The sequence below is a fragment of the Pseudorasbora parva genome, chromosome 17, assembly GCF_024679245.1.
Source record: "Pseudorasbora parva isolate DD20220531a chromosome 17, ASM2467924v1, whole genome shotgun sequence".
Taxonomy (NCBI): Eukaryota; Metazoa; Chordata; class Actinopteri; order Cypriniformes; family Gobionidae; genus Pseudorasbora; species Pseudorasbora parva.
In genome coordinates this window covers 38,971,720-38,995,555 of record NC_090188.1, presented here as the reverse complement: position 1 = coordinate 38,995,555, position 23,836 = coordinate 38,971,720, and the positions used below count along the sequence as shown (strand labels likewise).

General features: G+C 40.7%; 1 protein-coding gene across 1 annotated transcript in view; it reads right to left on the bottom strand.

The window, feature by feature from the left end:
• fam83b (family with sequence similarity 83 member B) overlaps nucleotides 1-23,836 on the bottom strand; it is a 55,872-nt gene that overhangs the window by 10,367 nt on the left and 21,669 nt on the right. The window contains exon 3 of the mRNA XM_067421367.1: nucleotides 19,096-19,260. Coding sequence (XP_067277468.1) covers nucleotides 19,096-19,260 — 165 coding nt within the window. The remainder of the gene's footprint in view (nucleotides 1-19,095; nucleotides 19,261-23,836) is intronic.

The window sequence follows — 23,836 nt, the reverse complement described above, 5'->3', positions numbered from 1 at the left end:
GACTTCACGCACTCGATCGTCTTCATTCACTCCTTCAAGTTGTATTAGTGAACAAAAGTAGCGAAAGTAATTTGTGTCTTAAAAGTGAAAGTTTAAAGATTGAGGTTTCACTTAGCGTGCTCAAACTTTAATGCACAAACCAATCCCATGCATCATCACCAAAACATCCTGCCTCTCTTCCTCACGTTAATTTATCCCATCATCCTACCTTGATATTTCCCTCTGCTGGATACATTAGGCATTACAGTTAATCTACTGCATATCAACAGTCTATCTATGATATCAACACAGGGAATAGTGATGTATGCGCGCACGCAGTGCGTGTGTGTTCGCGCCGATCTGTTCGCGCCTCATATGTGTGTGTGTGTGTGTGTGTGTGTGTGTGTGTGTGTGTGTGTGTGTGTGTGTGTGTGTGTGTGTGTTCGCGCCGATCTGTTGGGGTGTGTGTGAGTCTGTGTGAGCGAGAGAGTTTGTGTCCACATGTTTGGGTGCGTGAAGTCGGACAGCTGTTGTAAATCGGCTGTACACTGCGGTGCAACGTGAGACTGAATGACTGCACTTGAACATGTCCACTATGATGTCGGACAACACTACAAATGGCCGTCCCTTCAAATAATGCCCTATTTCAGGGTATAGGGTCGATTTCGGATTCAGCCCCTGTCGTGGAGACTGAGCAGCCCAACATCTCGATTGAGACAACGCAGTCTGTCAGTGTGTTTTCCCGGCCGCCGATCTGTTTGTGTAGGTGAGTTTGTTTGCACATGTATGTTTGAGTGTGTTTTAAGTACAATTACAAAGCAATTCATTGATTTTGTTTAACTCTGAAACAATTTTCGAGTTGCGTTGTGGTAAAAATAGCTACGGGTAACGCCAGCTGATTGAGGAGTTCAACCAATCTACGTCATCAAACTAGAACGCAAACAAAATGGCGCCGCCCATGGTACAAATATAAAATCGATTTTTTAAATAACGTAGATCTTTCATGGGTTTTCTACTACATAATTCAGTAAGAGACATCATTTATGTTATATTAAGCCATACAAGTCTCAACACCAGGGGATCCCTTTAACGTGCAACGTCCATTTTTGACACACAGGGTACCCCATTGATTTCAGTTTCTGTTTGCCCAATGCATCAAATCAAGATGCATTTAATTCTATGCTTTTGTAAGACATGATTATACTTTTATATTTTGGAGCAACTAACCCCAATTCTAGCTAAACCTACCCACTTCTCAATAATATAAAACAAATAAAAGTACAGTCGCAGGTATTTATTGCAAGTATTAATACAAGTATTAACTCATGTTGCATTTGATGTCTTCTGAAGTCATTTGATATGTTTATGTAAAGAACAGAGTGAAACTATGATCCCGCCGCTCGGTGAACGCACTCAGGCATATCTAATTCAAAAGATACACCCGACTCTTACGAGACACACGAGAGCCAATGCAATTTCACTATCAAAGCTGACGTAACGTTTGTGGGCGATCTTCAGCCGATGGAGACGATGATCGCTTTTGGGGATTTTCTTCACACAAATCAATCATTTGGTCTCGGAATATTTGTACTTTGTGAATCAATTGTGTCTGCAGTCATATCTGCCTGTCATATCCCGTGTTTTATATCATATAAGAGAAATGAGCAGGTTTAGGGATGGGGTTGGGTTACATGTTCAAGTGTGTCTGCATAGTGTAAATAAATAAAAAATAAAATGAATGTACATAAAATGATGCTGGCTGAATCACACCCTGTTATAGTGGAAAAATCATAACCCATTATAATTTCATCATTATGATAACATTCCCATGCCCAATGTCAATCAATAGGACACCAAAGGTTTCTCGTTGAAATCAGTAAAGTACCCTGGCATGTGTTGTGTGACGCCGAAGGATCCTGACCAATCGCCAATATGTGACGAGGTGTGTGTGAGAAAGTGTTGGTCTGTGTTGGTCTTATTTGAAAACTGACACTTGGCAGTTTATTATGATGTCACAAATAATGTTTCTCATAATGTAAAAAAATATATAAATAACGTCAAAGTTTTGTAAAGTTATTGGAAATGTCTTTTTATGAAATATCTTTATGAAAATAAAATTGAAGTTCTAGAAATGCACTATACATCTAAATCCGGATGCCTGACCAATTTTATATTTAAGATCTGGAGATGACAAGTCTAAAACTCTGAGATTTATTAAATGTTTTCAATATCATGTCATGTTATTTTATTTTCAGAATGCTAACTGTTGTTTATTGTCATCTTCTAAGCATCCATTCAGTTGTTTTCAACAATCTGCCCAATTTTGAGCTAAAAGCCCTGAGGGATGTTTTCATGATAAGCAGGAGTTATTATCTCTTTGAATGTGGTGACGGTCATAATTCATATTAAAGGTATCAACTCATTTGTTAAATTTTCATAACTCAAATTAAAACAACTGTCTCTTAAGGTTCTCAGAATAAAACAGAGGTAAAATACTGAGGCTTAAGTCTTGGATCTTGTATAGTTTGTCAGATTAATTACAATACATCTAACAGTCATTTTGAACTATTTCAAAGAAAGACAGATTCAGTCACTCTGGTTGAAAGGAAAATGTCAATTGTTGCCTTTGACATGTGAATTTTTAGGCTTTTGAATCAGCATGGTAAAAATATTTACTGTTGCTGCCTCTTGGGAAGCTCCTACTGAAAGGGATTTTGGACATGTTTGCAGTGAATTTAGGTCTGTAATCAAGGCTTTATTTATATATTTCATCATTCTCTCACTGCCACAGAGAACAGGAATGCTGTCAATACTTTTATTCCATTCTCATAAAAGGATTAGCATCATGCTGTATCTTTCTTTTGTTTGAAGTTGGAGCTTCAGGAAACTGTTGTCATGATGAAATATGCTATAAAAATGGCGCTTGTGACCCTGTTTCTGATGTTGCTTCTTCATCCTCTGATCTTTTGACTGCTTTGTCACTATAATTTAACATGTGGTGATTTAGTTAAAGCTTTTTATAGTAAAAAAACGAAAAAATACTCTTTCACTCTAAAATATTTCAGTTAAATTCTTAAAATTCTTAGAAAAGTGTTAACAAAATTATGTTAAAAATAGTAAGAAATGTGAGTTATTTCAACATAATGCAAGTGATAATTTATTATTTAGAAATTAAAAGTAAATATGTATATATATTTCATCATTACTATCCTTCATGATAAAAAAATTAAACAAATTATTTTTACTTGAATCAGGACTTTTCAGGACCAGGAAAATTATAATAAGAAATAATTCGATAGTGTATTAAAAGAGCATGTATATAAGTGCATATTAGTGACTGTATTTTTTACAAATATTTCATAAGTGATATGATGTTAATATGATGGTACTTGAACTCAGCTACCACAAAATATACTCATAATAACACAGGTGGTTCAGAAGAAACCCTTCTGAGGAATCCGAGTTCACTGGCCTGTCCATAAAACATAACCAATAATCATAAATAGACAGAGCAAAGGGTCATGCAAAAAAATGAAAAAACACCATTATGACAGTGTAGTGTTTGTTCATGTGCGCTCAATTTGATGCAGTTGGGCCAAAATGATCTGAAACAGCATTTTGACAGTTTGTTGGTCAATTCATTCCATTTCCTGTCTGCTCCAGTTTGTTTTGATCCAGTCTTTTATATCGAGTGCACTCAATCGAAATAAACCTTTCATGCACATGTTCATACATAAGGCATATTCTTCACTTCAGTCAGTGTGGTAATGGTGACGCATTTGTTCTCGTGAGGCACTCGCGCCTCTCTCTCTCTCTCTCTCTCTCTCTCTCTCTCTCTCTCTCTCTCTCTCTCTCTCTCTCTCTCTCACACACACACACACTCTCTCTGCTTCAGTGGAATCATCACACGACGCAACGCATCCAGATGCACCACACTTTCTGATTTACTTCCACTGATATGCTGTAGCAATGTTACTTGGTTTATTAAAAGTAGTATGGCAAAGAAAGAATTTACATAAAGGTGGAATGTGTATCCATTTATAATTTTTGCATTTCATTATTTATAAATTTTTATACAGAGCTTTGTATATGTTATCTGGACTAAACTCTAAAAATTGCACATGTGGAGCGAAGGCTGGCCTGTGTGGTCCAATCAAACAGACAAGTTACTGTAGCTCAAATATATATATATATATATATATATATATATATATATATATATATATATATTAGGGCTGTAACGATATGCGATATGAAATCGAAATCGCAATACGCAGGTCCACGAACCTGTATCGCGATGTGAGAAGGCAGAATCGCGACACACCCCTTCCAACTCCCAGAATTATCCTTCCTGTCCAGGTCCAACTTTTAAGTCAGCAGTATGGCAACATTTCAGCTACCCGGTGGAGAACAAGGATGGCAATCGTGTAGTTGACAAGACCCACACAATTTGCCGTAAGTGTTTCAAGAAGCTTCCCCAACCGGCTGGCAACGTGGTGTGAGCGTGGCGTTTCTGTTGCGTGACATCCGCGGGGCGGCTGCGTGGCGTTTTCTCTTTCTTTGCACACCAGAAGCGTGTCTGACGTGGCGCTTCTGTTGGTATTGATGTACAGGAGGCCCTATACTTTATGTTAAATATATATTGCCTATTGGTACCGCAAAGAAAACGTCGGCAGTAGCCTATTGACCATACAGATATATGGTATTGACGGCAAAATAGGCTACAGAATACTGTACAGAATAAAACTGTTTTGACCCCCCCATATCGAGGTTTGTATCGTACCGTGGGTCAAAAATCGTGATACGAACCGAATCGTGGGTTTGGTGTATCGTTACAGCCCTAATATATATATATATATATATATATATATATATATAATTGGCAACCTCATAAGTTTCCTACATCACGCAGCAAGGTGGCGTATGTCATTACTCTTTTATCTGGGAAAGCCCTAGCCTGGGCCATTGCTTTGTGGGAGCAGTCGCCACAACCAGCAGTCTGCTCAAATTATAGTAGTTTTATTGACGAGATGAGGCGGGTGTTTGAACATCCAGTAAGGGGACATGAGGCAGCTAGCCGCCTCCTTCAGCTAACCCAGGGTACGCAAAGTGTTGCTGAATTAGCTGTGGAATTTCGAACCCTAGCAATAGAGAGTGGCTGGAATCAGGAGGCATTGACTGTTGCTTTCAATAGAGCACTTTCTGATGATCTCAAGGATGAATTAGCAGCCCGAGACCCTGCAACGGACCTGGAATCCCTGATTGATATGGCCATTCGATAAGATAATCGTCTTCGAGAACGGCGTAGGGAGCGCACAGTGTCTTCTAGATAGGTTCCTAGTCAATATCCTTTGGTACTGCCCTCGTCTCATGATCACCCTGTCTCCCCTCTAACCTGCACTGAGGAGCCCATGCAGTTGGGCCGATCACGGCTCTCCCAAACAGAGCGAAATCGCAGAATTAAGGATAAATGCTGCCTGTACTGTGGCGAACCTGGCCACTTTCGAGCTTTCTGCCCGATCCTTTCGGGAAAAGCCAACTCTCGTCCAGTAAAGGTAGGACTGTGATGAGAGAGACTACCCCTCCCAACTCAGCATCTTCTGGTGTTCTCTTGCCTACTCACCTTTTATGGAAGGATCAGTCACATCCTCTAAAGGCCTTTGTGGATTTCGGGGCTGCTGGAAACTTTATGGATTTGGAAATTGCCAGACATCTTCAGGTGCCACTTACCAACCTGGAGGACCCCCTGACCATTACGGCATTGGATGGAAGGCCCCTTGGCTCTGGTCAGGTGAGTCTGAGCACTCTTCCTTTATGTCTCCGGGTTGAGGGGCACCAAGAAACTATACAGTTCTATGTAATCAAGTCACCAGAATTTTCTTTAATATTTGGTTTCCCTTGGCTAGCCCTTCATAACCCCCAGATTGACTGGTCCTCCGGTAACATTCTCAAATGGGGGCCTAATTGTGATAATCTGTGTCTCTCTACTTCATCTCTTGAACTTTTGGTCTCTCCTAACTTAAGTCAGGCTACCCCTGGGCTGTTAAGGACTTCTCTGCAATTATCCAGGACCTCTCCAGAAATGTCCCATGTTCCCCCTGATTATGCAGACCTTTTAGACGTATTCAGCAAGAAGGCGGCCTTATCCTTGCCTCCACACAGACCTTATGATTGTGCAATTGACTTGTTGCCTGGAATGTGCCCTCCAAGGGGGAGACTATTTTCCCTTTCTCCACCAGAGAGGAAGGCCATGGAGGACTATATCCAAGAGACTCTGAAATCTGGCATTATACGACCCTCGACTTCCCCAGCAGGAGCTGAATTATTTTTTGTTGCTAAGAAGGATGGTGGTCTCTGACCCTGTATTGATTACAGGGGTCTCAATAAGATTACCATAAAGAATCGTTACCCTCTTCCATTAATGTCTATTGCCTTTGAGTTGCTTCAGGGGGCTACAGTTTTTACTAAACTCGACCTTCGGAATGCTTATCACCTGGTCCGCATCCGTGCTGGTGATGAATTGAAGACGGATTTTAATACACCCACGGGCCACTATGAGTATAAGATCATGCCTTTTGGGTTGGTAAAGGCTCCTGCTGTATTTCAAGCTTTGATTAATGATGTTTTAAGAGACATGCTGAATAGATTTGTTTTTGTATATTTGGATGATATTCTTATCTTTTCCAAGAACCTCCGGGAGCATGTTCATCACGTTCGCCTGGTCCTTCAGCAACTCCTGAGAAACAATCTGTTCATCAAACTTGAGAAAAGTGAGTTTCATGCTAAAGAGGTATCCTTTTTGGGCTTCATTGTTTCTAATGGTCATATTCAGATGGACCCTGCCAAAACCAAAGCGGTTAAAGATTGGCCCCGACCCAGCTCCATCAAGCAGGTACAAAGGATCCTTGGTTTTTCCAATTTCTATCGAAAGTTCATTCAAAATTTCAGTGCCATTGCTGCTCCACTTACAACTCTCACTAGGAAGAATGTGAAGGGCTTCCAGTGGACAGAGGAGGCTGAAAAGGCATTCTGCAAACTAAAAGACAGATTTACTTCAGCACCTATCCTTACCATCCCAGATCCTGAGTTGCCCTTCGTAGTCGAGGTGGATGCCTCGGAGGTAGGGGTCGGAGCAGTACTCTCCCAGCGGGCCAGAAAAGACGACAAATTGCATCCCTGTGCTTTTTTTCACACAAGCTCTCCCCAACAGAAAGAAATTACGATATTGGTAACAGGGAGTTATTAGCTGTTAAACTAGCTTTAGAGGAATGGAGGCACTGGTTGGAGGGGGCCAAACATCCCTTTGTTGTATGGACTGACCACAAGAATCTAGCTTATATCCAAGAAGCCAAGAGACTGAACTCTCGCCAGGCCCGATGGGCTTTATTTTTTAATCGTTTTGACTTTGTTCTCTCCTATCAACCAGGATCTAAGAATCAGAAGCATGATGCCCTCTCCAGGCAGTTTGATCCACCCGACATGGTGTCAACCCCAGTGATGATTATCCCCTCATCCAAGATTCTGGCTCCAGTTAGATGGGGAATAGAGACCAGGGTTAGAAAGGCACAGCAGCATGAGACTGATCCAGGTAACGGGCCTCCTGGTCGTCTTTTTGTACCCAAAAGTGTACGCACTGATGTTTTACAGTGGGGACATGCCTCATCAATCACATGCCACCCAGGAGTCGGTAGGACCCTAGAGTTCATTTGCAGACGCTTCTGGTGGCCAATGATCGCTGAGGACGTTAAATCCTTTGTGGCTGCCTGCCCCATTTGTGCCCAGCATAAGGATTCCAGGTCTCGTCCACAAGGTCATCTGCTACCCCTCCCGATCCCTGCTCGTCCATGGTCACATATTTCTATGGACTTCGTGACGGGCCTACCACTCTCCCAAGGTAACAAGGTGATTTTGGTGCTAGTTGATAGGTTCTCAAAAGCTTGCCACCTTATACCATTGCCAAAACTTCCTTCGGCTCCACAAACTGCTGAAATTGTTTTGCAGCATGTCTTTAGATTGCATGGCTTTCCCCAAGATGTAGTTTCAGACCGTGGTCCTCAGTTTGCATCCAGGTTCTGGAAGGCCTTCTGCCAGCTTATTGGGGCTTCAGCCAGTCTAACATCTGGATTTCATCCCCAGTCTAATGGACAGACTGAAAGAACTAACCAAGAGATTGAGACCACCTTGAGATGTCTAGCTTCATCCAACCCAACATCCTGGAGCAGACAACTGATATGGACAGAATTTGCCCATAATACTCTTCGCCATTCCTCAACGGGTATGTCACCTTTTGAATGTCAATTTGGCTATCAACCTCCTTTGTTCTCTGAGCAGGAGTCTGACGTGGGAGTCCCGGCTTCCCAATATCTGGTTCAACGGTGCCACAGGGTGTGGAGTAAGGCCCGAGCTGCGCTTCTTAAGGCTTCAAAGCTACAACAGCAACGGGCCAACCGTCAACGCAGACCAGCACCATCTCTCCGTCCAGGGCAGAATGTCTGGCTGTCTAGCAAGGACCTTCCTCTTAAAGTTGAAGCACGCAAATTGGCTCCCAGATTTATAGGCCCCTTCAAGGTTTTAAGGAAAGTAAACCCTGTTTCTTACCGTCTCCTACTTCCCAGGTCTTTGCGCATACATCCTACCTTTCATGTTTCCCGCTTAAAACCTGTCAAATACAGTCCTCTGTCTCCTGCCACCGGGCCACCCCCAGCTCCACAGATCATTGATGGCCAGCCAGCATACGTGGTCAAGCAGATATTGGACACCCGACTGGTTCGTGGTAAACGGCAGTTTCTAGTGGACTGGGAAGGATATGGGCCAGAGGAACGGTCTTGGGTCCCCACTCGCCACATCCTGGACAAGAGTTTGATTAGGGACTTTCATCATCTTCACTCAACCTGAGCTGTTGGGTACGTCAGGAGCCGTTCCTAAAAGAGAGGGTTCTGTAATGTTTTGTCTGAAGTTCCTTGATTTCACCACTAGAGGTCATTTTTTTCTACCTAGGTTAATTCTCTTTGATTTAAATGATTGTAATGCTCTTACCTGTGTTGAATCACACCTAATGAGAAACCTTATTTAAGGCCTCACACCCTTTTGTTCTTGTTCAGTCCAGATGTTAGCCTCACCATTGTCATGCCTAAGACTTTTTGTTTTTTTTCTGCTTTCTGGTTCGTTTTTGGATGCTGAAGTAAAGAGGCAAAGATTAATACTCAGACTTTTTACTGTCTTGAATACCTCTGCATTTGGGGTCAACCTCCTTCCGTGGTTAAGTGGTTAGCGTCACAAACACACACACTGGAGACCCCGGTTCGATCCCCAGTTGGATCGTAACAATATTAGATTCATTTGAGTGTGTTTAAAATGATGTTATGACGTTACTCTGTGCGTTCGCTCAGCGGCTGCTGTGACACTTGTTCACACTGCTAAGAGTAAAGCATTTCTGCAGAACAAAACCGGAAACCTGAGGTAACGCAGATATGACGCAATTAACAGGCGACTCTCAGACACTACACTCTTAGAAAAAAGGTTTATTAGGGTTCTATATAGAACCATAGGGTTCTTTACTTAAAGGGGGGGGGGGGGTGAAACACTCAGTTTCAGTCAATCTCATGTCAATCTTGAGTACCTATAGAGTAGTATTGCATCCTTCATATCCCCGAAAAGTCTTTAGTTTTATTATATTTATAAAAGAAATATGGGCTGTACCGAATCATTCCGGAAAAAAACAGAGTGCCTGGAGGCGTATCGTGTGGGCGGAGCTAAAGAATGACGAATGCGCAAAGCGGTGACATCCTCAAGCGCGGAGAAACCCTTGCTATCGATCTCAGCTAATAGATATGATCCAGAATCTAATTCGGAGGCTGAAATAGAAACAGCAACAGCAGGACATCCGTCTCTGTGGTATGTACTGTATTTAGTGGCCTGTCAACATTTGTGTCTTTACTCGCAGTCTATGAGGACATGATTCGGTTTATGGACTATTGTATGCGACTATACCTTAGCAGTAGCAAGCAAAACGGTTTTGTGTAACATTCTACATAGAACAACAATGTAGTCCGTTAGCGCATATGAATGACGAAGCACGCGATCGTGTCGTTTACTGATGTTTACTCACACGATGAGCCAACAACACAGACATTTGAAGCAGCTTTACTCACCGGCTGCGTCCAAAACAGGACCGAACCTTTATCGCTGGGACCGCTCCGTCAAAAACACACTTCTTGGAGTGTGGAGATCCACTTTGCGATGTTGTGAAGCTTCCCGTCATTTCTGCGTTCAAATCGGTTCAAATGCAACGCTGCCTTCCGGAATGCTGTGCTGAAGCGTTGAAGTGGCTTGATGTCAAAGTGGAGGAATGAAGTGGAGCGCGGCGCGGACTATAACCGACATTAGTGTTCACGGACGACTGGATCTGCAGCTGAGAGTGTTTTTGGGCGTGCATTTCCTCTCTCGCTCTAGTCACACGCACGCGCACCCAACCGGGAGAAGAGCCCGTACGGGCCATATAAGGACCTTCCGTTCTATTAACGTCAAGTCGAGCCATACTCAAAAAAACTTGTCAGAACTCTCCGCCAAACTCTCCGAAACTTGTGAGAAACCGGAAGGAGTATGTTTGACACAGAAATACGTCCAACATTAGATTTTGAAACTTTGTCTATATTTAGGATGGGAATCCAAGTCTTTAACAGTGTAAAAAGCTCAGTATGCATGAAACAGCATTTCTCTTCCGAACCCGAAGAGACCCGCGATGTTCTACACAGAACCAACCCGGACCCGTCTATTATTTCAAAAACTGGACCCGTACCTGTGCAGATCCGAGAAATGCCAAAAATATAGTACCCGGAACCGACATGGACCCGTCTATTATTTGATAACTGGAACCGAACCCAGCTGGAAGACGCAGAACCGACTGGACCCGATTGTCTCATATTACACAATAAACTGCTGTTAAAAAGTTAATAAACAAGCTGCGAAAAATAACTTTGTCTCAGTCAGCCTACCTAACGATATATAGTCTCCCTTCCTTGTACCTTGATTGTTCCAAGCATGCTTAATTCACTCATCATTTCAGCTGTAAAAGTCAACTTTATCTCACAGTGACGGATTTATGAGTCAACTTGCATAATAACTTTGACTTTTTACCCTTTTGAACTAATAACTATTGCTCGTTCAGTGCCATGGCCGCTTACATTAGCATTATTTATTAGCCATAAATTCTCTGAGCCGAGTCTGACTAGCAGAACTTTAAGATTAAACAAGACGGTTCATTCATATTATTTTTAAAGTCATTACAGTCACTGCGGAAGCTCGGGTTGCGATAGAAACATGACGCGCTTGAGACTGCACTCGCGTGTCAGCTGGAGCAACCTGAAATATGAGCTTTTTTTTACGCAAATTGAGAATACATTAAAAAATACATTATTACAGCACGCATGCATTTAATCTGCCTGCTTTCTAAAATGGCTGAGAGAGCGCGAGCGAAAGAGTACATTTCAAATATACATAGACTAAAACACGACATGTCGCTATCTGTGATGAAGCAAATGAGAGCCAATGAGATATCAATACCATTGCTGTAAAACATGTCTGAATGCTTCTTGAGTACACAATTTTTAAAAATGCTGTATTCCTAACAAGTCAAGGGCAGGATTTGACATATGTCAATATTGTACGTTATGGTGTAATGAGTAAATGTACGTGTTGTAGAATCACACTTTATGTAAAAATAGACATGTATTCTCATGAGATCATGTTGGAGAAATGTGAGGGGACGGATTCAGCAAGTTAGTGGGGTAGGGAAAGGATAGGAAACATAGCCTCTATATGCTCAATCTCAGTTTCCATCCAATTATTTGTGCATAAGGAATCCCGAAAGGAAACGGCTGACATGCTAAATAAACTCTCAGAATTATTGACATTTAAAGCGCTGTATGCAAATTGTAAAGCGCTGTATGCAAATTGAGTTTTGCGTTAGTTAAAATGCACATCATATGGTCATGGAAACCATTTATTCAGGTACTGATGATGTGTTGTGACTGTTTGTGCATGTAAAACACCATGGCATTATGCATTATAGGCCCAACAAAAGGTCTGACCTTGGCACACAATTCTTCCAGAATGGCCTTTGACATTCATACAGAATTTGAGTAATGTGCGCTTGCAGGCTATCGAAGGTTACCCCACCAGCAAATGGGTATAGCAGCCGTTTACGCATCCCCCCACCACCACCACCCATGATATATAATAACAATAAAATTATGCCAGACAACATGAATAACTCTCTCAAAAAACAATGGACTCCATGATCCATCACGACAAGAGGATCCCTCATTGCGCATAATGGAGACAGGCAATGAGTCACCCCTTCTCGGTCTGTTCAAAAGAACTAAATCTTCACTTCCCATGAAATTCTAGAGATGACTGTAATATTAATGAGATATTTACAGACAAAACATCTGTAATTTCTGGGAGTGACAGCACAGCAGCATGTTTCAGAGAGCACTATATGCGTTCGTCCATATAGTGAATTTGCAGTAAAGATCTAAGATTTCAAAAGTGTTAGTTTCTAGTTCCGCGCCATATCTAAGCTGATGAATTCTTCATTGATTGTGCTTTAGTTCTTGGCGTAGTGCTCAAAATGGTGCATTTTCTGGATGCCCGAACCATGAGAAGCGCCATATTCTCACGCATCCGTTGGGGTTCTTTGTGAGTTCATGTCAGAAGCTCAAAAGGGAGATAAGAATAAAGTTGAATTAAGTGTTTTTTTTTTGTTTTGTTTTTTTTTTTGTTTTTTGCACGTGTCTGGCACACTACAACGTTTGAAGTTAAAAATCTTAATTTGTGTTCTACTAAAGAAACAAAGACACCTACATCTTGGATGCCCTGGGGGTAAGCAGATAAACATCTAATGTTCATTTTTGGGTGAACTATCCCTTTAAAAACAGAATTACATTTTTGGGGGTGAACTAACCCTTTAAGTTTGTATTTAACCAATACGCCTACCTTTGGAATTTTAGAACATCAAACTTTTCTATGCAATATTTTCTATGAGAGGCTCAGCCCGAATGAATTATTCAGTCACACACTTTCTAAATGCACATCTGACATTCCTAATAAGTTCTCTAGGAGTTTCTTCTGTAAATATGTTTCATTTTTACAGAATAATAGGCTAAATGTGAGTGGCTCAAGTGAGTGTACACGCTTCATATTGGAAATTTTGTTCACATCTTGTGCAATTTCAAAAAAAAAAAAAATACACATAACACTTTACTTGAAGGGGTGTGCATAAGACTGACATGACACCTTCATAATCATGACATGACACGTATCATGAATATGAAGGAGTTTTTATGCATGTTTATGACAACTGTCATTAAGTGTCATTCGCTTAATTATGTCATTTTTAATGCAATGATGACATTTCGGAGTTGTCTTTGTTATGACAACTTGACATAAACCAATACATCATAACCTGTCAGTGTCTTTGTCATGACAACTTGACATTACCAAGACAACATAACCTGTCATAAACATGACATAACAGATTATCAAATTTAAGAAACTTACTTAGCTTATAGGGTTAACCTTAAACTGTCATGTGGTTGGTTTTGATGTTGACTGAGGCCATTATAATGTCATACATTTTTTTCAGTGGCAAAAGTTTAATTTGTCATTAAAATGTAATTAGGTGTTAATACGCTGTCAAATTATTTTTTAATAACAGCATCATTAATATTTTTCAGTTCACAATGTTTTATTTTATTGTTTAAGTTTCCCTTCACCAGCTTCAACAGAAGGTTATATAATAGACAATTTCAAATGTTTTAAAAATATGAAAAGGAGTTCGAGAAATAAACTCAATCATTTAATTTTTAAGACCTGCCCTCTCACAGAACTGACTCTTAACAACACAAGGCATGACTTTATACACAGGTGACCAGCACCAATTAACGCAAAAAGGGGAAAACACGTACACAAATAATGGCCATTACACAAAATAAACATATATATATATATATAGTCGTCTGTTCGCCGCTTCTCCACCCACAACAAATCATGTTAATGTACTATTAGATTTACATTTTATTTTATTTCCTTATGTTTGTGACTAGTCTAACAGTCAGAGCTACAATTGGGACTGTTGCTGATTGCTGGCAGCCACTGAGAAGTCGTTGTTCGTCGTTTCGCCGTTTTCAACCGCTTCTCTAATGTTTACATTTGAATTGCTGCGGTTGGTTTCTGGTTTGGAGGACATTTTATGTTTCTCGCCGCGGGTGCTCACTGGTGGTCTCCCTTGGGCTTAAGCTGCATGGTGGCTGAAGTTTGCACCGGGCTAGCGTCATCCGGGCTCTCGTCGTCGGCGTCCGGCATGATGTTGGGATGTTCTGCTTCTCGGCTGCGCCGCTGTTCCGTCCTGCATTGCGACCGTGGAGTGACATCTGCGCCGGCCCCGGTGTGTCCACAGAAGTGCCCGGAGGAATGTTCTGCCTCCTGCATGGTGCTGCAGCGATCCCCATCGTTTGAATCATCATGAAGAAGACCCATCATCTGGTCTTCAGCTGTCGTGCCTCAGCGATGTCATCGGGACACTGCCGCTGGGAGAAATCTGAAACATGGAGTGGACCACAGTGTGCTGCGGAGCTAACAGAGACTTCCACCATCAGCTGTTTTCTGTTCACCATCAGCTCTGTTTCTGTTCACCATCAGCTCTGTTTCTGTTCACCATCAGCTCTGTTTCTGTTCTGTTTTCTGTGTTGGTTGATTGTTTGTAGTATTCTATATTTTTACTTGTTATTCATTTTTTTGTTGTTATTTCCCCCCCCCCCCCCCCCCCTTTGTTGCACTTTGAGATTCTTCGGAATGAAAAGTGCATTATAAATAAAATCTATTATTATTATTATTATTATATCAACATCATATACACACATAAACAAACACAGAAAAATAACACTTTGTCAAATGACTTCACTTCATAAATTATCTTGCGATGTATAAAAATAAGAGGAATAGTCTTTAGAGCCCCACCCCGGGCTGAATGGTTGCGGCTAGAGCCTAGGCCGGAACATTATGTATAGGGCCAACGTTTCCGCCCGAACCCCTTTTGACGGTGCACCAGCACACGAGACTCCACCATAACAAACGGAATGGTAAGAATAAACTCAAACTATTCGTTAAAGAGTGAGCGAAAGTTTAAATAAAGTATATTAAACCCAAAATAACGTTGTTGTGAATTGTTTTTACTTACTGCAAACTAAATTGACATTAAACACCTAAACAAACTAACCTGACTGAGGCTCTGTCAACAACTGTTACAGCGTACACATTACCAGTGGTGCCACCATAGACATCATCATATAGGTGTATATGTCTATGCCACTCTATCATTTTGAGTTATATTATTAGTTTTTAATGACTCTGTACGATTTCCTCTATGATGCCATATTTCAGGTCAAGCTAAATATTCATGACACTGTTATAAAATAATTTGACAGAGTATTGACACTTAATGACATGTTAATGACAAACTCAACTTGTACAACTTTAGTTTAGGTCAAGAAATATATTCATGACAATGTTATGAAATAATTTGACACAGTATTGACACTTAATGACATGTTAATGAAAAATTCAACTTGTACCACTGTAGTTTAGGTCAAGAAATATATTCATGACAATGTTATGATATAATTTGACAGAGTATTGACACTTAATGACATGTAAATGACAAATTAAATTTATAAAAAAATCATGACATTATAATAGCCCAATGACAGCCAACGTCAAAACCAACCACATGACAGTTTAATAATAATAGATTTTATTTATAACGCACTTTTCATTACGAAGAATCTCAAAGTGCAACAAAGGGAAAAAATAACAATACATGAATAACAAGTAAAAATTACATCTCAACATCATGCCGGACGCTGATGACGCTAGCCTGGTGCAAACTTCAGCCACCATGCAGCTCAAGCCCGAGGGAGACCACCAGTGAGCAGCCGACACCCAGAAGAGAGAGCAGCCGCAGCGAGCAACATCAAATGTCCTTCAAACCAAAACCAACCACAAATTCAAACAAAAACAGAAAAGAAGCGGTGAAAAAACGGCAAACAACGTCCTCTCAGTGGCTGCCAGCAATCAGCAACAGTCCCAATTGTAGCTCTGACTGTTAGACTACTCACAAACATAAGACAATAAAATAAAATCTAAATTTAATAGTAAAGTTAACATGATTTGTGGGTGGAGAAGTGGCGAACAGACAACGCCAGCATCCTCTCCCCCACGTTGCCTAGCAACTAATGTAATGTAAACCCAAAAAGCTAAGTAGTTTCTTAAATTTGATAATTAATCTGCTGTCATTTCATGTCTGTTTATGACAGGTTATGTTGTCTTGGTAATGTCAAGTTGTCATGACAAAGACACTGACAGGTTATGATGTATTGGTTTATGTCAAGTTGTCATAATAAAGACAACTCTGAAATGTCATCATTGCATTAAAAATGACATAATTAAGCGAATGACACTTAATGACAGTTGTCATAAACATGCATAAAAACTCCTTCATATTCATGACACGTGTCATGTCATGATTATGAAGGTGTCATGTCAGTCTTATGCACACCCCTTCAAGTAAAGTGTTACCGCTGTCTATAAGTATTGTAACTGGTTTCCTACCAATCATGTCTTTTTTCACTTTTCAGTTTAAAGGGGGGGTGAAATGCTGTTTCATGCATACTGATTTTTTACACTGTTAAAGACTTGGAATCCCATACTAAACATAGACAAAGTTTCAAAAGTTAAGGTGGACGTTTGATGGGAGTATTTCTTTGTCAAAAATACTACTTCTGGTTAGTCATAAGTTTCGGCAAGTTTTTTGAGATCATGCGTCCCCTTTGACGTTAATGGGGGCGGAATTTCCTTGTATGGGCCTTACGGACAATTCTACCGGAAGCGCGTGAGAGAGAGAGAGGGAGAGAGCGAAAGTAACAGGCTACGCCCATCAAAGCGCTGGCTTGTAGGATGCTGGACAGGTGATGTGCACAATTACAATGTCACCAAAAAAGTGCGTTTTTGGTTGCCAGACCAAGACAGTCCTGCACAGATTCCCCCAAAACCCCGCGTTAAGGCAACAGTGGATGGAATTTGCTTTTCCGGATCAGCAACTGAGTTGCGCGAATGTTTATATCTGTTCGCTGCATTTCGGTGCCGACTGTTTCATAAACAAGGCCCAGCTCGACGCCGGATTTTCCCGATCGCCTAATGCTGAATGATGGAGCAGTCCCAACGTTAGAACCGCAGGCGGTGAGTGAGACTGCTTCAAATGTCTGTGTTTTTGCCTATGCTCATCAAGTAGCCCAAACATGACCATGTATAGTTAATTGATCAATGGAGCATGCGATGTGTAGTGCGTGTACATTTGTTTAGCTGGCCACTATATGTGTAACTTTATGTTTGTGTATTGTAAAAGCACTCCAAACAACAATACACAAAGAGGGGGGAAATATGTTGAACTAAATAAGCGTGCTTCTTCATTCAAATGCGCTACTGTTCCGTGTCTTTCTATGTAAACACGAACTTAACCTGCCGTGCAAAACCAGTCCGCTTACTGTCTACACAAACCACGCGTAAACACACAAACACACGTGCACAACTGCACTTCCCACATGTACACCTTCAAAGACAAAAATACGACGATATAATTCAAGTATAAATATGTAAATAACACAAGCCGCTAAGCATATTATATAGTTAGTGTATAACTTGTACCACATAGAGACGTCCTGCTCTAGTCGTTTTTGCTGCTGCTCCTGTTCAACTGCAGCCTCTGGGTCTGATTCCGGATCATAGATGTATGGCTGTATCTGATTAAAAGCCATATTTTTATTTTGAATAAAGTTTTTTCCCGCTGTTAGGGATGACACAGCTTTACGACGCACTCGACTCAACACAATAGCAGCAGCGAGCACACGTCATTATTTAGCTCCGCTCACACGACACGCCCCCACCCGCTCTGCTTTTTTCGGAAAGACTCGGAACAGCGCATCTTTCTTATATAATTATTAAAAAAATAAAGACTTTTCGGAGATATGCAGGATGCAATGCTACTCTATAGGTACTCAAGATTGACATGACACTGACTGAAACTGAGTGTTTCACCCCCCCTTTAACAGAACATGTACGTGTGAACGGCTCAGTTCAGTTGCGGATACTCATCTTTTCTTCTCCACAAAATAGCCTAAGTAACAGAGATATTAAACTTATGATCCCGGCCTGAGTCGGGCGGTGGGGGTGTGTGGCGGGGGCGTAAGTGGGTCAAGTGCAAATGAATAACACCTGTGTCTCGTTGCAGTAATTGGCATGGAGAGACGGCTTAAAAGCCACGGCAGAGAGAGACGAGGGAGAGAGAGTTTGGACTGGGACTAGTAACACACCCCTGAGCCTGAGACAATAGCAAAGAGTTGAGAGATTGAATTGGAGACACTGAGTTTTACGCCCTCGTGCGTGTTTGTGTTTACACGTTGTGTTTGAGAAATAAAGTTTCACTAGTCCCAGTCATACCGACCCCGCCTTCTTCCTTCCACTCATGAACATAATTACAATACTTAATGGAACTTGGTCTTCATTACATCTATATCTTGTTCAATGTATTTATTTTTTCATGTATTTATTTAACAGCAGTTGTACAATTTGCCATGTCAATAAAAAAAATATAAGTACGTAATTGGCCTAACTTTCTGTGTTGTTTTAAATGTAAACCCCAAATAGAGGCTACAAGAAAATATAAGATCAGGCAGAAGGAGGACTAAAAAAACAATATTAATAAATATTATATTCAAAAAATATTAATAAAAGTAACATTAATAATATGAATATACTAATATTAATTAAAATAAAACCACCAAGGGTTCTGCCATTTTTACAAGCCAAAAAAAGCCTAATTTGGTACTGTAAAAAAAAAAAAAAAAAAAAAAAAAAAATCTTAGGAGTGTGGTATAAGGAAAGTATGGAGATAAAGTGTAACCATGCTTTATTCCCTTGGGATGGAGGCCACTTTGATTCTGACTTGACTTGAAGGCAGCGTGTGGCCTGTGCATTAATATACAGTAGAACATGGACACTTACCCTGAGTTTTTGGAGTTGGATGTCTTGTTTTTCTATCATATTGAGAAAGCTTTTGAAGTGATTCTGGTCGAGGAGAATGTAGACAGGAACCCCCCTGACCGAGGCATCTACCACTTCTTTAAAGATGTCCACATCGGTGAAAACATCCATTGCGATTGCTATGACCTGTACAGACATGAAAATGAAAACAATAGAAATTCAGCCTCTGAGGATTTCAGGCCATTCAAAAGCTGACATTCTCTTGCTTAAATCAAGGACATCCCTGCCCGTTACACAGAGCTGAAGGAAGCAGAGATGTGTCAGCACAGAAGCTGCTCCGCGTTATTAAAATGGCAGCCTTCATTTTTTTCTGATCGAGGTGAATCCGACAGGGGATATGCATTGTCTTGGGCAGTGTGCCTTATATTAAACAGTAAGAAGTCAGGGGAGAAGACTATTCGCTTTGTATTATTAAAGATAGTAATTTGTCTTTCAGGAAGACCAGCATTCCACCATTCAAGCCTTGGCAGGTTGAAGATGTTCAGTTAAAGCTAAAAGTCAGCGAGTTTTAGCGTAAGCTGTATCTCACCACACCCATAGAACAAATGATCGAATCAATCATTTCTACAGAATTTGATGAGACGTTTACATGGACAGCAGTAATCGAATTATTCACATTAATCAAGACAATATTCATATTAAGGTGTTTACATGAGTACCTTTTGGAATATTATCTCCCCGGTTTGCATGTTATAGAACATAGGTCGAGGCACACATCATAACGTTCCCACGCCATGCAGTCCGGTCGAGGTATTTTACATATCAACAGAGAGTTTGTCTTCGTTATGGTACCATACAGTTTTGTGTGTTTCATATTTAATTTTTTTACAAAAGCTTCAAGTGCAGATAATTATTTGCTATGCTAAACGTGCAAATAGACGACGGATAGAAATTCTCCAGCAACGGGCCTCCTCTGCCACCGCGACAAACTCGGAGGTACTGGATGACAGTAGAGAATAAGAACTGGTCGGAAAGACTTGCTTAAAGCCAAGCCACGCTCTCCTGTTTGCCGTCAAACGGTCGACCACTGGCACCATGTGCGTTTGTGATCATTACATATCCCCTATATAGTGCACTGTCTGATCGTTCCCTATCCCCTATATAGTGCACTGTCTGATCATTCCCTATCCCCTATATAGTGCACTGTCTGATCATTCCCTATCCCCTATATAGTGCACTGTCTGATCATTTCCTATCCCATATATTGTGCACTGTCTGATCATTCTCTATCCCCTATATAGTGCACTGTCTGATCGTTCCCTATCCCCTATATAGTGCACTGTCTGATCATTCCCTATCCCCTATATAGTGCACTGTCTGATCATTTCCTATCCCATATATTGTGCACTGTCTGATCGTTCCCTATCCCCTATATAGTGCACTGTCTCATCGTTCCCTATCCCCTATATAGTGCACTGTCTGATCATTCCCTATCCCCTATATAGTGCACTGTCTGATCATTCTCTATCCCCTATATAGTGCACTGTCTGATCGTTCCCTATCCCCTATATAGTGCACTGTCTGATCATTCCCTATCCCCTATATAGTGCACTGTCTGATCGTTCCCTATCCCCTATATAGTGCACTGTCTGATCATTCCCTATCCCCTATATTGTGCACTGTCTGATCATTCTCTATCCCCTATATAGTGCACTGTCTGATCGTTCCCTATCCCCTATATAGTGCACTGTCTGATCATTCCCTATCCCCTATAGTGTGCACTGTCTCATCGTTCCCTATCCCCTATATAGTGCACTGTCTGATCATTCCCTATCCCCTATATAGTGCACTGTCTGATCGTTCCCTATCCCCTATATAGTGCACTGTCTGATCATTCCCTATCCCCTATATAGTGCACTGTCTGATCATTCTCTATCCCCTATATAGTGCACTGTCTGATCGTTCCCTATCCCCTATATAGTGCACTGTCTGATCATTCCCTATCCCCTATATAGTGCACTGTCTGATCATTCCCTATCCCCTATAGAGTGCACTGTCTGATCATTTCCTATCCCATATATTGTGCACTGTCTCATCGTTCCCTATCCCCTATATAGTGCACTGTCTGATCGTTCCCTATCCCCTATATAGTGCACTGTCTGATCAGTCGCTATCCCCCATATAGTGCACTGTCTGATCATTTCCTATCCCATATATTGTGCACTGTCTCATCGTTCCCTATCCCCCATATAGTGCACTGTCTCATCGTTCCCTATCCCCTATATAGAGCACTGTCTGATCAGTCGCTATCCCCCATATAGTGCACTGTCTGATCGTTCCCTATCCCCTATATAGCATACTGTCTGATCGTTCCCTATCCCCTATATACCATAATGTCTGATCGTTCCCTATCCCCTATATAGTGAACTGTCTGATCGTTCCCTATCCCCTATATAGCATACTGTCTGATCGTTCCCTATCCCCTATATACCATAATGTCTGATCGTTCCCTATCCCCTATATAGCGCACCGTCTGATCGTTCCCTATTCACTATACAGTGAACACAAGTGACTGATTTCAGCCACAGCTTCAGCATCTGTTTAAAATTTGAGCATTTGATTGGACAGAAATTATGATGAGAAGCTGAAGTGCAGTAGCCGGGATGATCGTTCTACTATACTAGTATACAACTACTATAGATAACAGTGAGGCTAACATATTCATACTAAAATAATTCATGGGGAATACAAACAAACCAGTTAATGAAATGAACAACATATGCACATGATAATTAATTACATACCGAAGGGAGAATTTTTACAGTAATGTCAATTTTTGAGTTTAACATGAGATTGCCTGGTTTTCATCACAACTTCCCTAAAATCTTCAATTGTGTGATCTATCATCAGATTTGCTGAAATCAACAGCTGCAGTAAGGCTATTTTCATCGTATTCCTAACCGTACCAAATTCTACACTTACACATTTGAGATGTTTTAGAACTGCACACGGCTAAAAATGAAACGCAACAAATAAAGCAAGTCCTGAATTCTGATCATCACTTCCGTGCTCTCTTACATTTTTCAGCCTATCCAAAGAATATCCAGTTTACTTAGACATAAATAACCCATGTGTTTTGCTACATGTACTTCATTCAAAGTGTCCCCTCTCATCATGCACCTTCAGGAGCCGTTCAGCCTTTCTAGTTTACTTCTTCATGTGTCATTGAAATACTGAAAAGGCATCATTACTGCCGGGCACAGTCAAAGCCATAATTTTGAAAACACATAAAAATAACCACTCTTGGAAATAAAAGTACTATTATAATGGCAATTACAGTGATTTACAAAGTTGCCAAGAAAATGTAATTTCTCAGTCCTGTTTCCACTCTTTATTGCAAAAACATGTCAACACATATTCTGAAGAAATTGGTAAAACTCCTGGAAACTTCACACAACAACCTGCTGATACATTCAGTTGCATAATACCAGATTCTATTGTCTGTATAAATGAAACCAGCTTTAATTTCATTGAATCTTGAGTCTTGGCAGAGGCTAGTGTATCAATCGATATAGTTTGTCACCCTAGATGAGAACGCTCCCTCCCCAAACACAGCCAGAGAAGATACTGTATACACTCTTCAAGTGTTTCATTACTCTTGGGAGTACATGTAATCAGAGCGCCAGGACCACACGAGTCAGCTCATTCCACACAATGAAATTGGTTTGATAAATCCACGTCCCCCAAGAGATCGCATGTGTCACCAATTGAGTCTGGCTCTACACTGGAAACAATGATTTGTAGAAAAGTGATCTGACACCATTTAAATGTGTCCACATGCAACAAATGATCAGTTATACCAACAGAAAAATATATATATATATATATAAATATATATATATATATATATATAATGTTATAGAAAAACCTCCAAAAAAGTGGAGGAACATGGAGGAAAATTTAAAAAACTCGTTTTTCAAGCACCTTATTACGACCTATATTAACACTATAAAGTCATGCGCCCTCTAGCTGGCGTAAAAATAATGACAGTGTTACGTCTGACATGAAGTGACATATGACTGTTATTACCAATCAAAATGTGTGTTCATTTTAATGCAGTGTGTGGACTTTTAACCACCATTTGTTATATTTACATTTAGCAACAATATATTTATTTTTTTATTTACAACCCCCTCCCTAAACCAGTGATTTATAGCGCGAACACACTTTGAGCACGTGTTCCCTTGGATCGAACTCACGGTTGCATGATCACGTTGTTGTTGCAATGCTTTACCAACTGAGCTATGCAAAACCTGAAATATTACGCAAATAAAAGGTAAAAATGCTTTAAAATGAAAGCGTCCTGCTGTCTATAAGAGCGCAACTTTAGAAAACGCTCCTATGTGGCGTATTTCATGAATTAAAATATTGTTGATAGGGGCGCAACTTCAGTAAATGCTCCTATGGGTTGTATTTCAAAGAAGTGAAAAAAGACCTATAGTGGTATTGGTTGGAGGACATGTTGGTTATAGATTATACTACTAATATAAAGCCCAAGTATAAGGCAGCGTGTCCACCAAAGCATTTTTAGCTAGCTGAAAACGCTAGGAGCTCTGCCGAAAACACCTCGCAGTGTGCGCTTGAGAGCTCATTGGCAGTGCAGCGGGGGTTTTTTTCAGTTGAGACTTTGCTTGTTATGATATATGGAAAATCCATGGAAGTGTTACTAGCGTCCCATTTTACAGATAAATTGTTTCTGTAT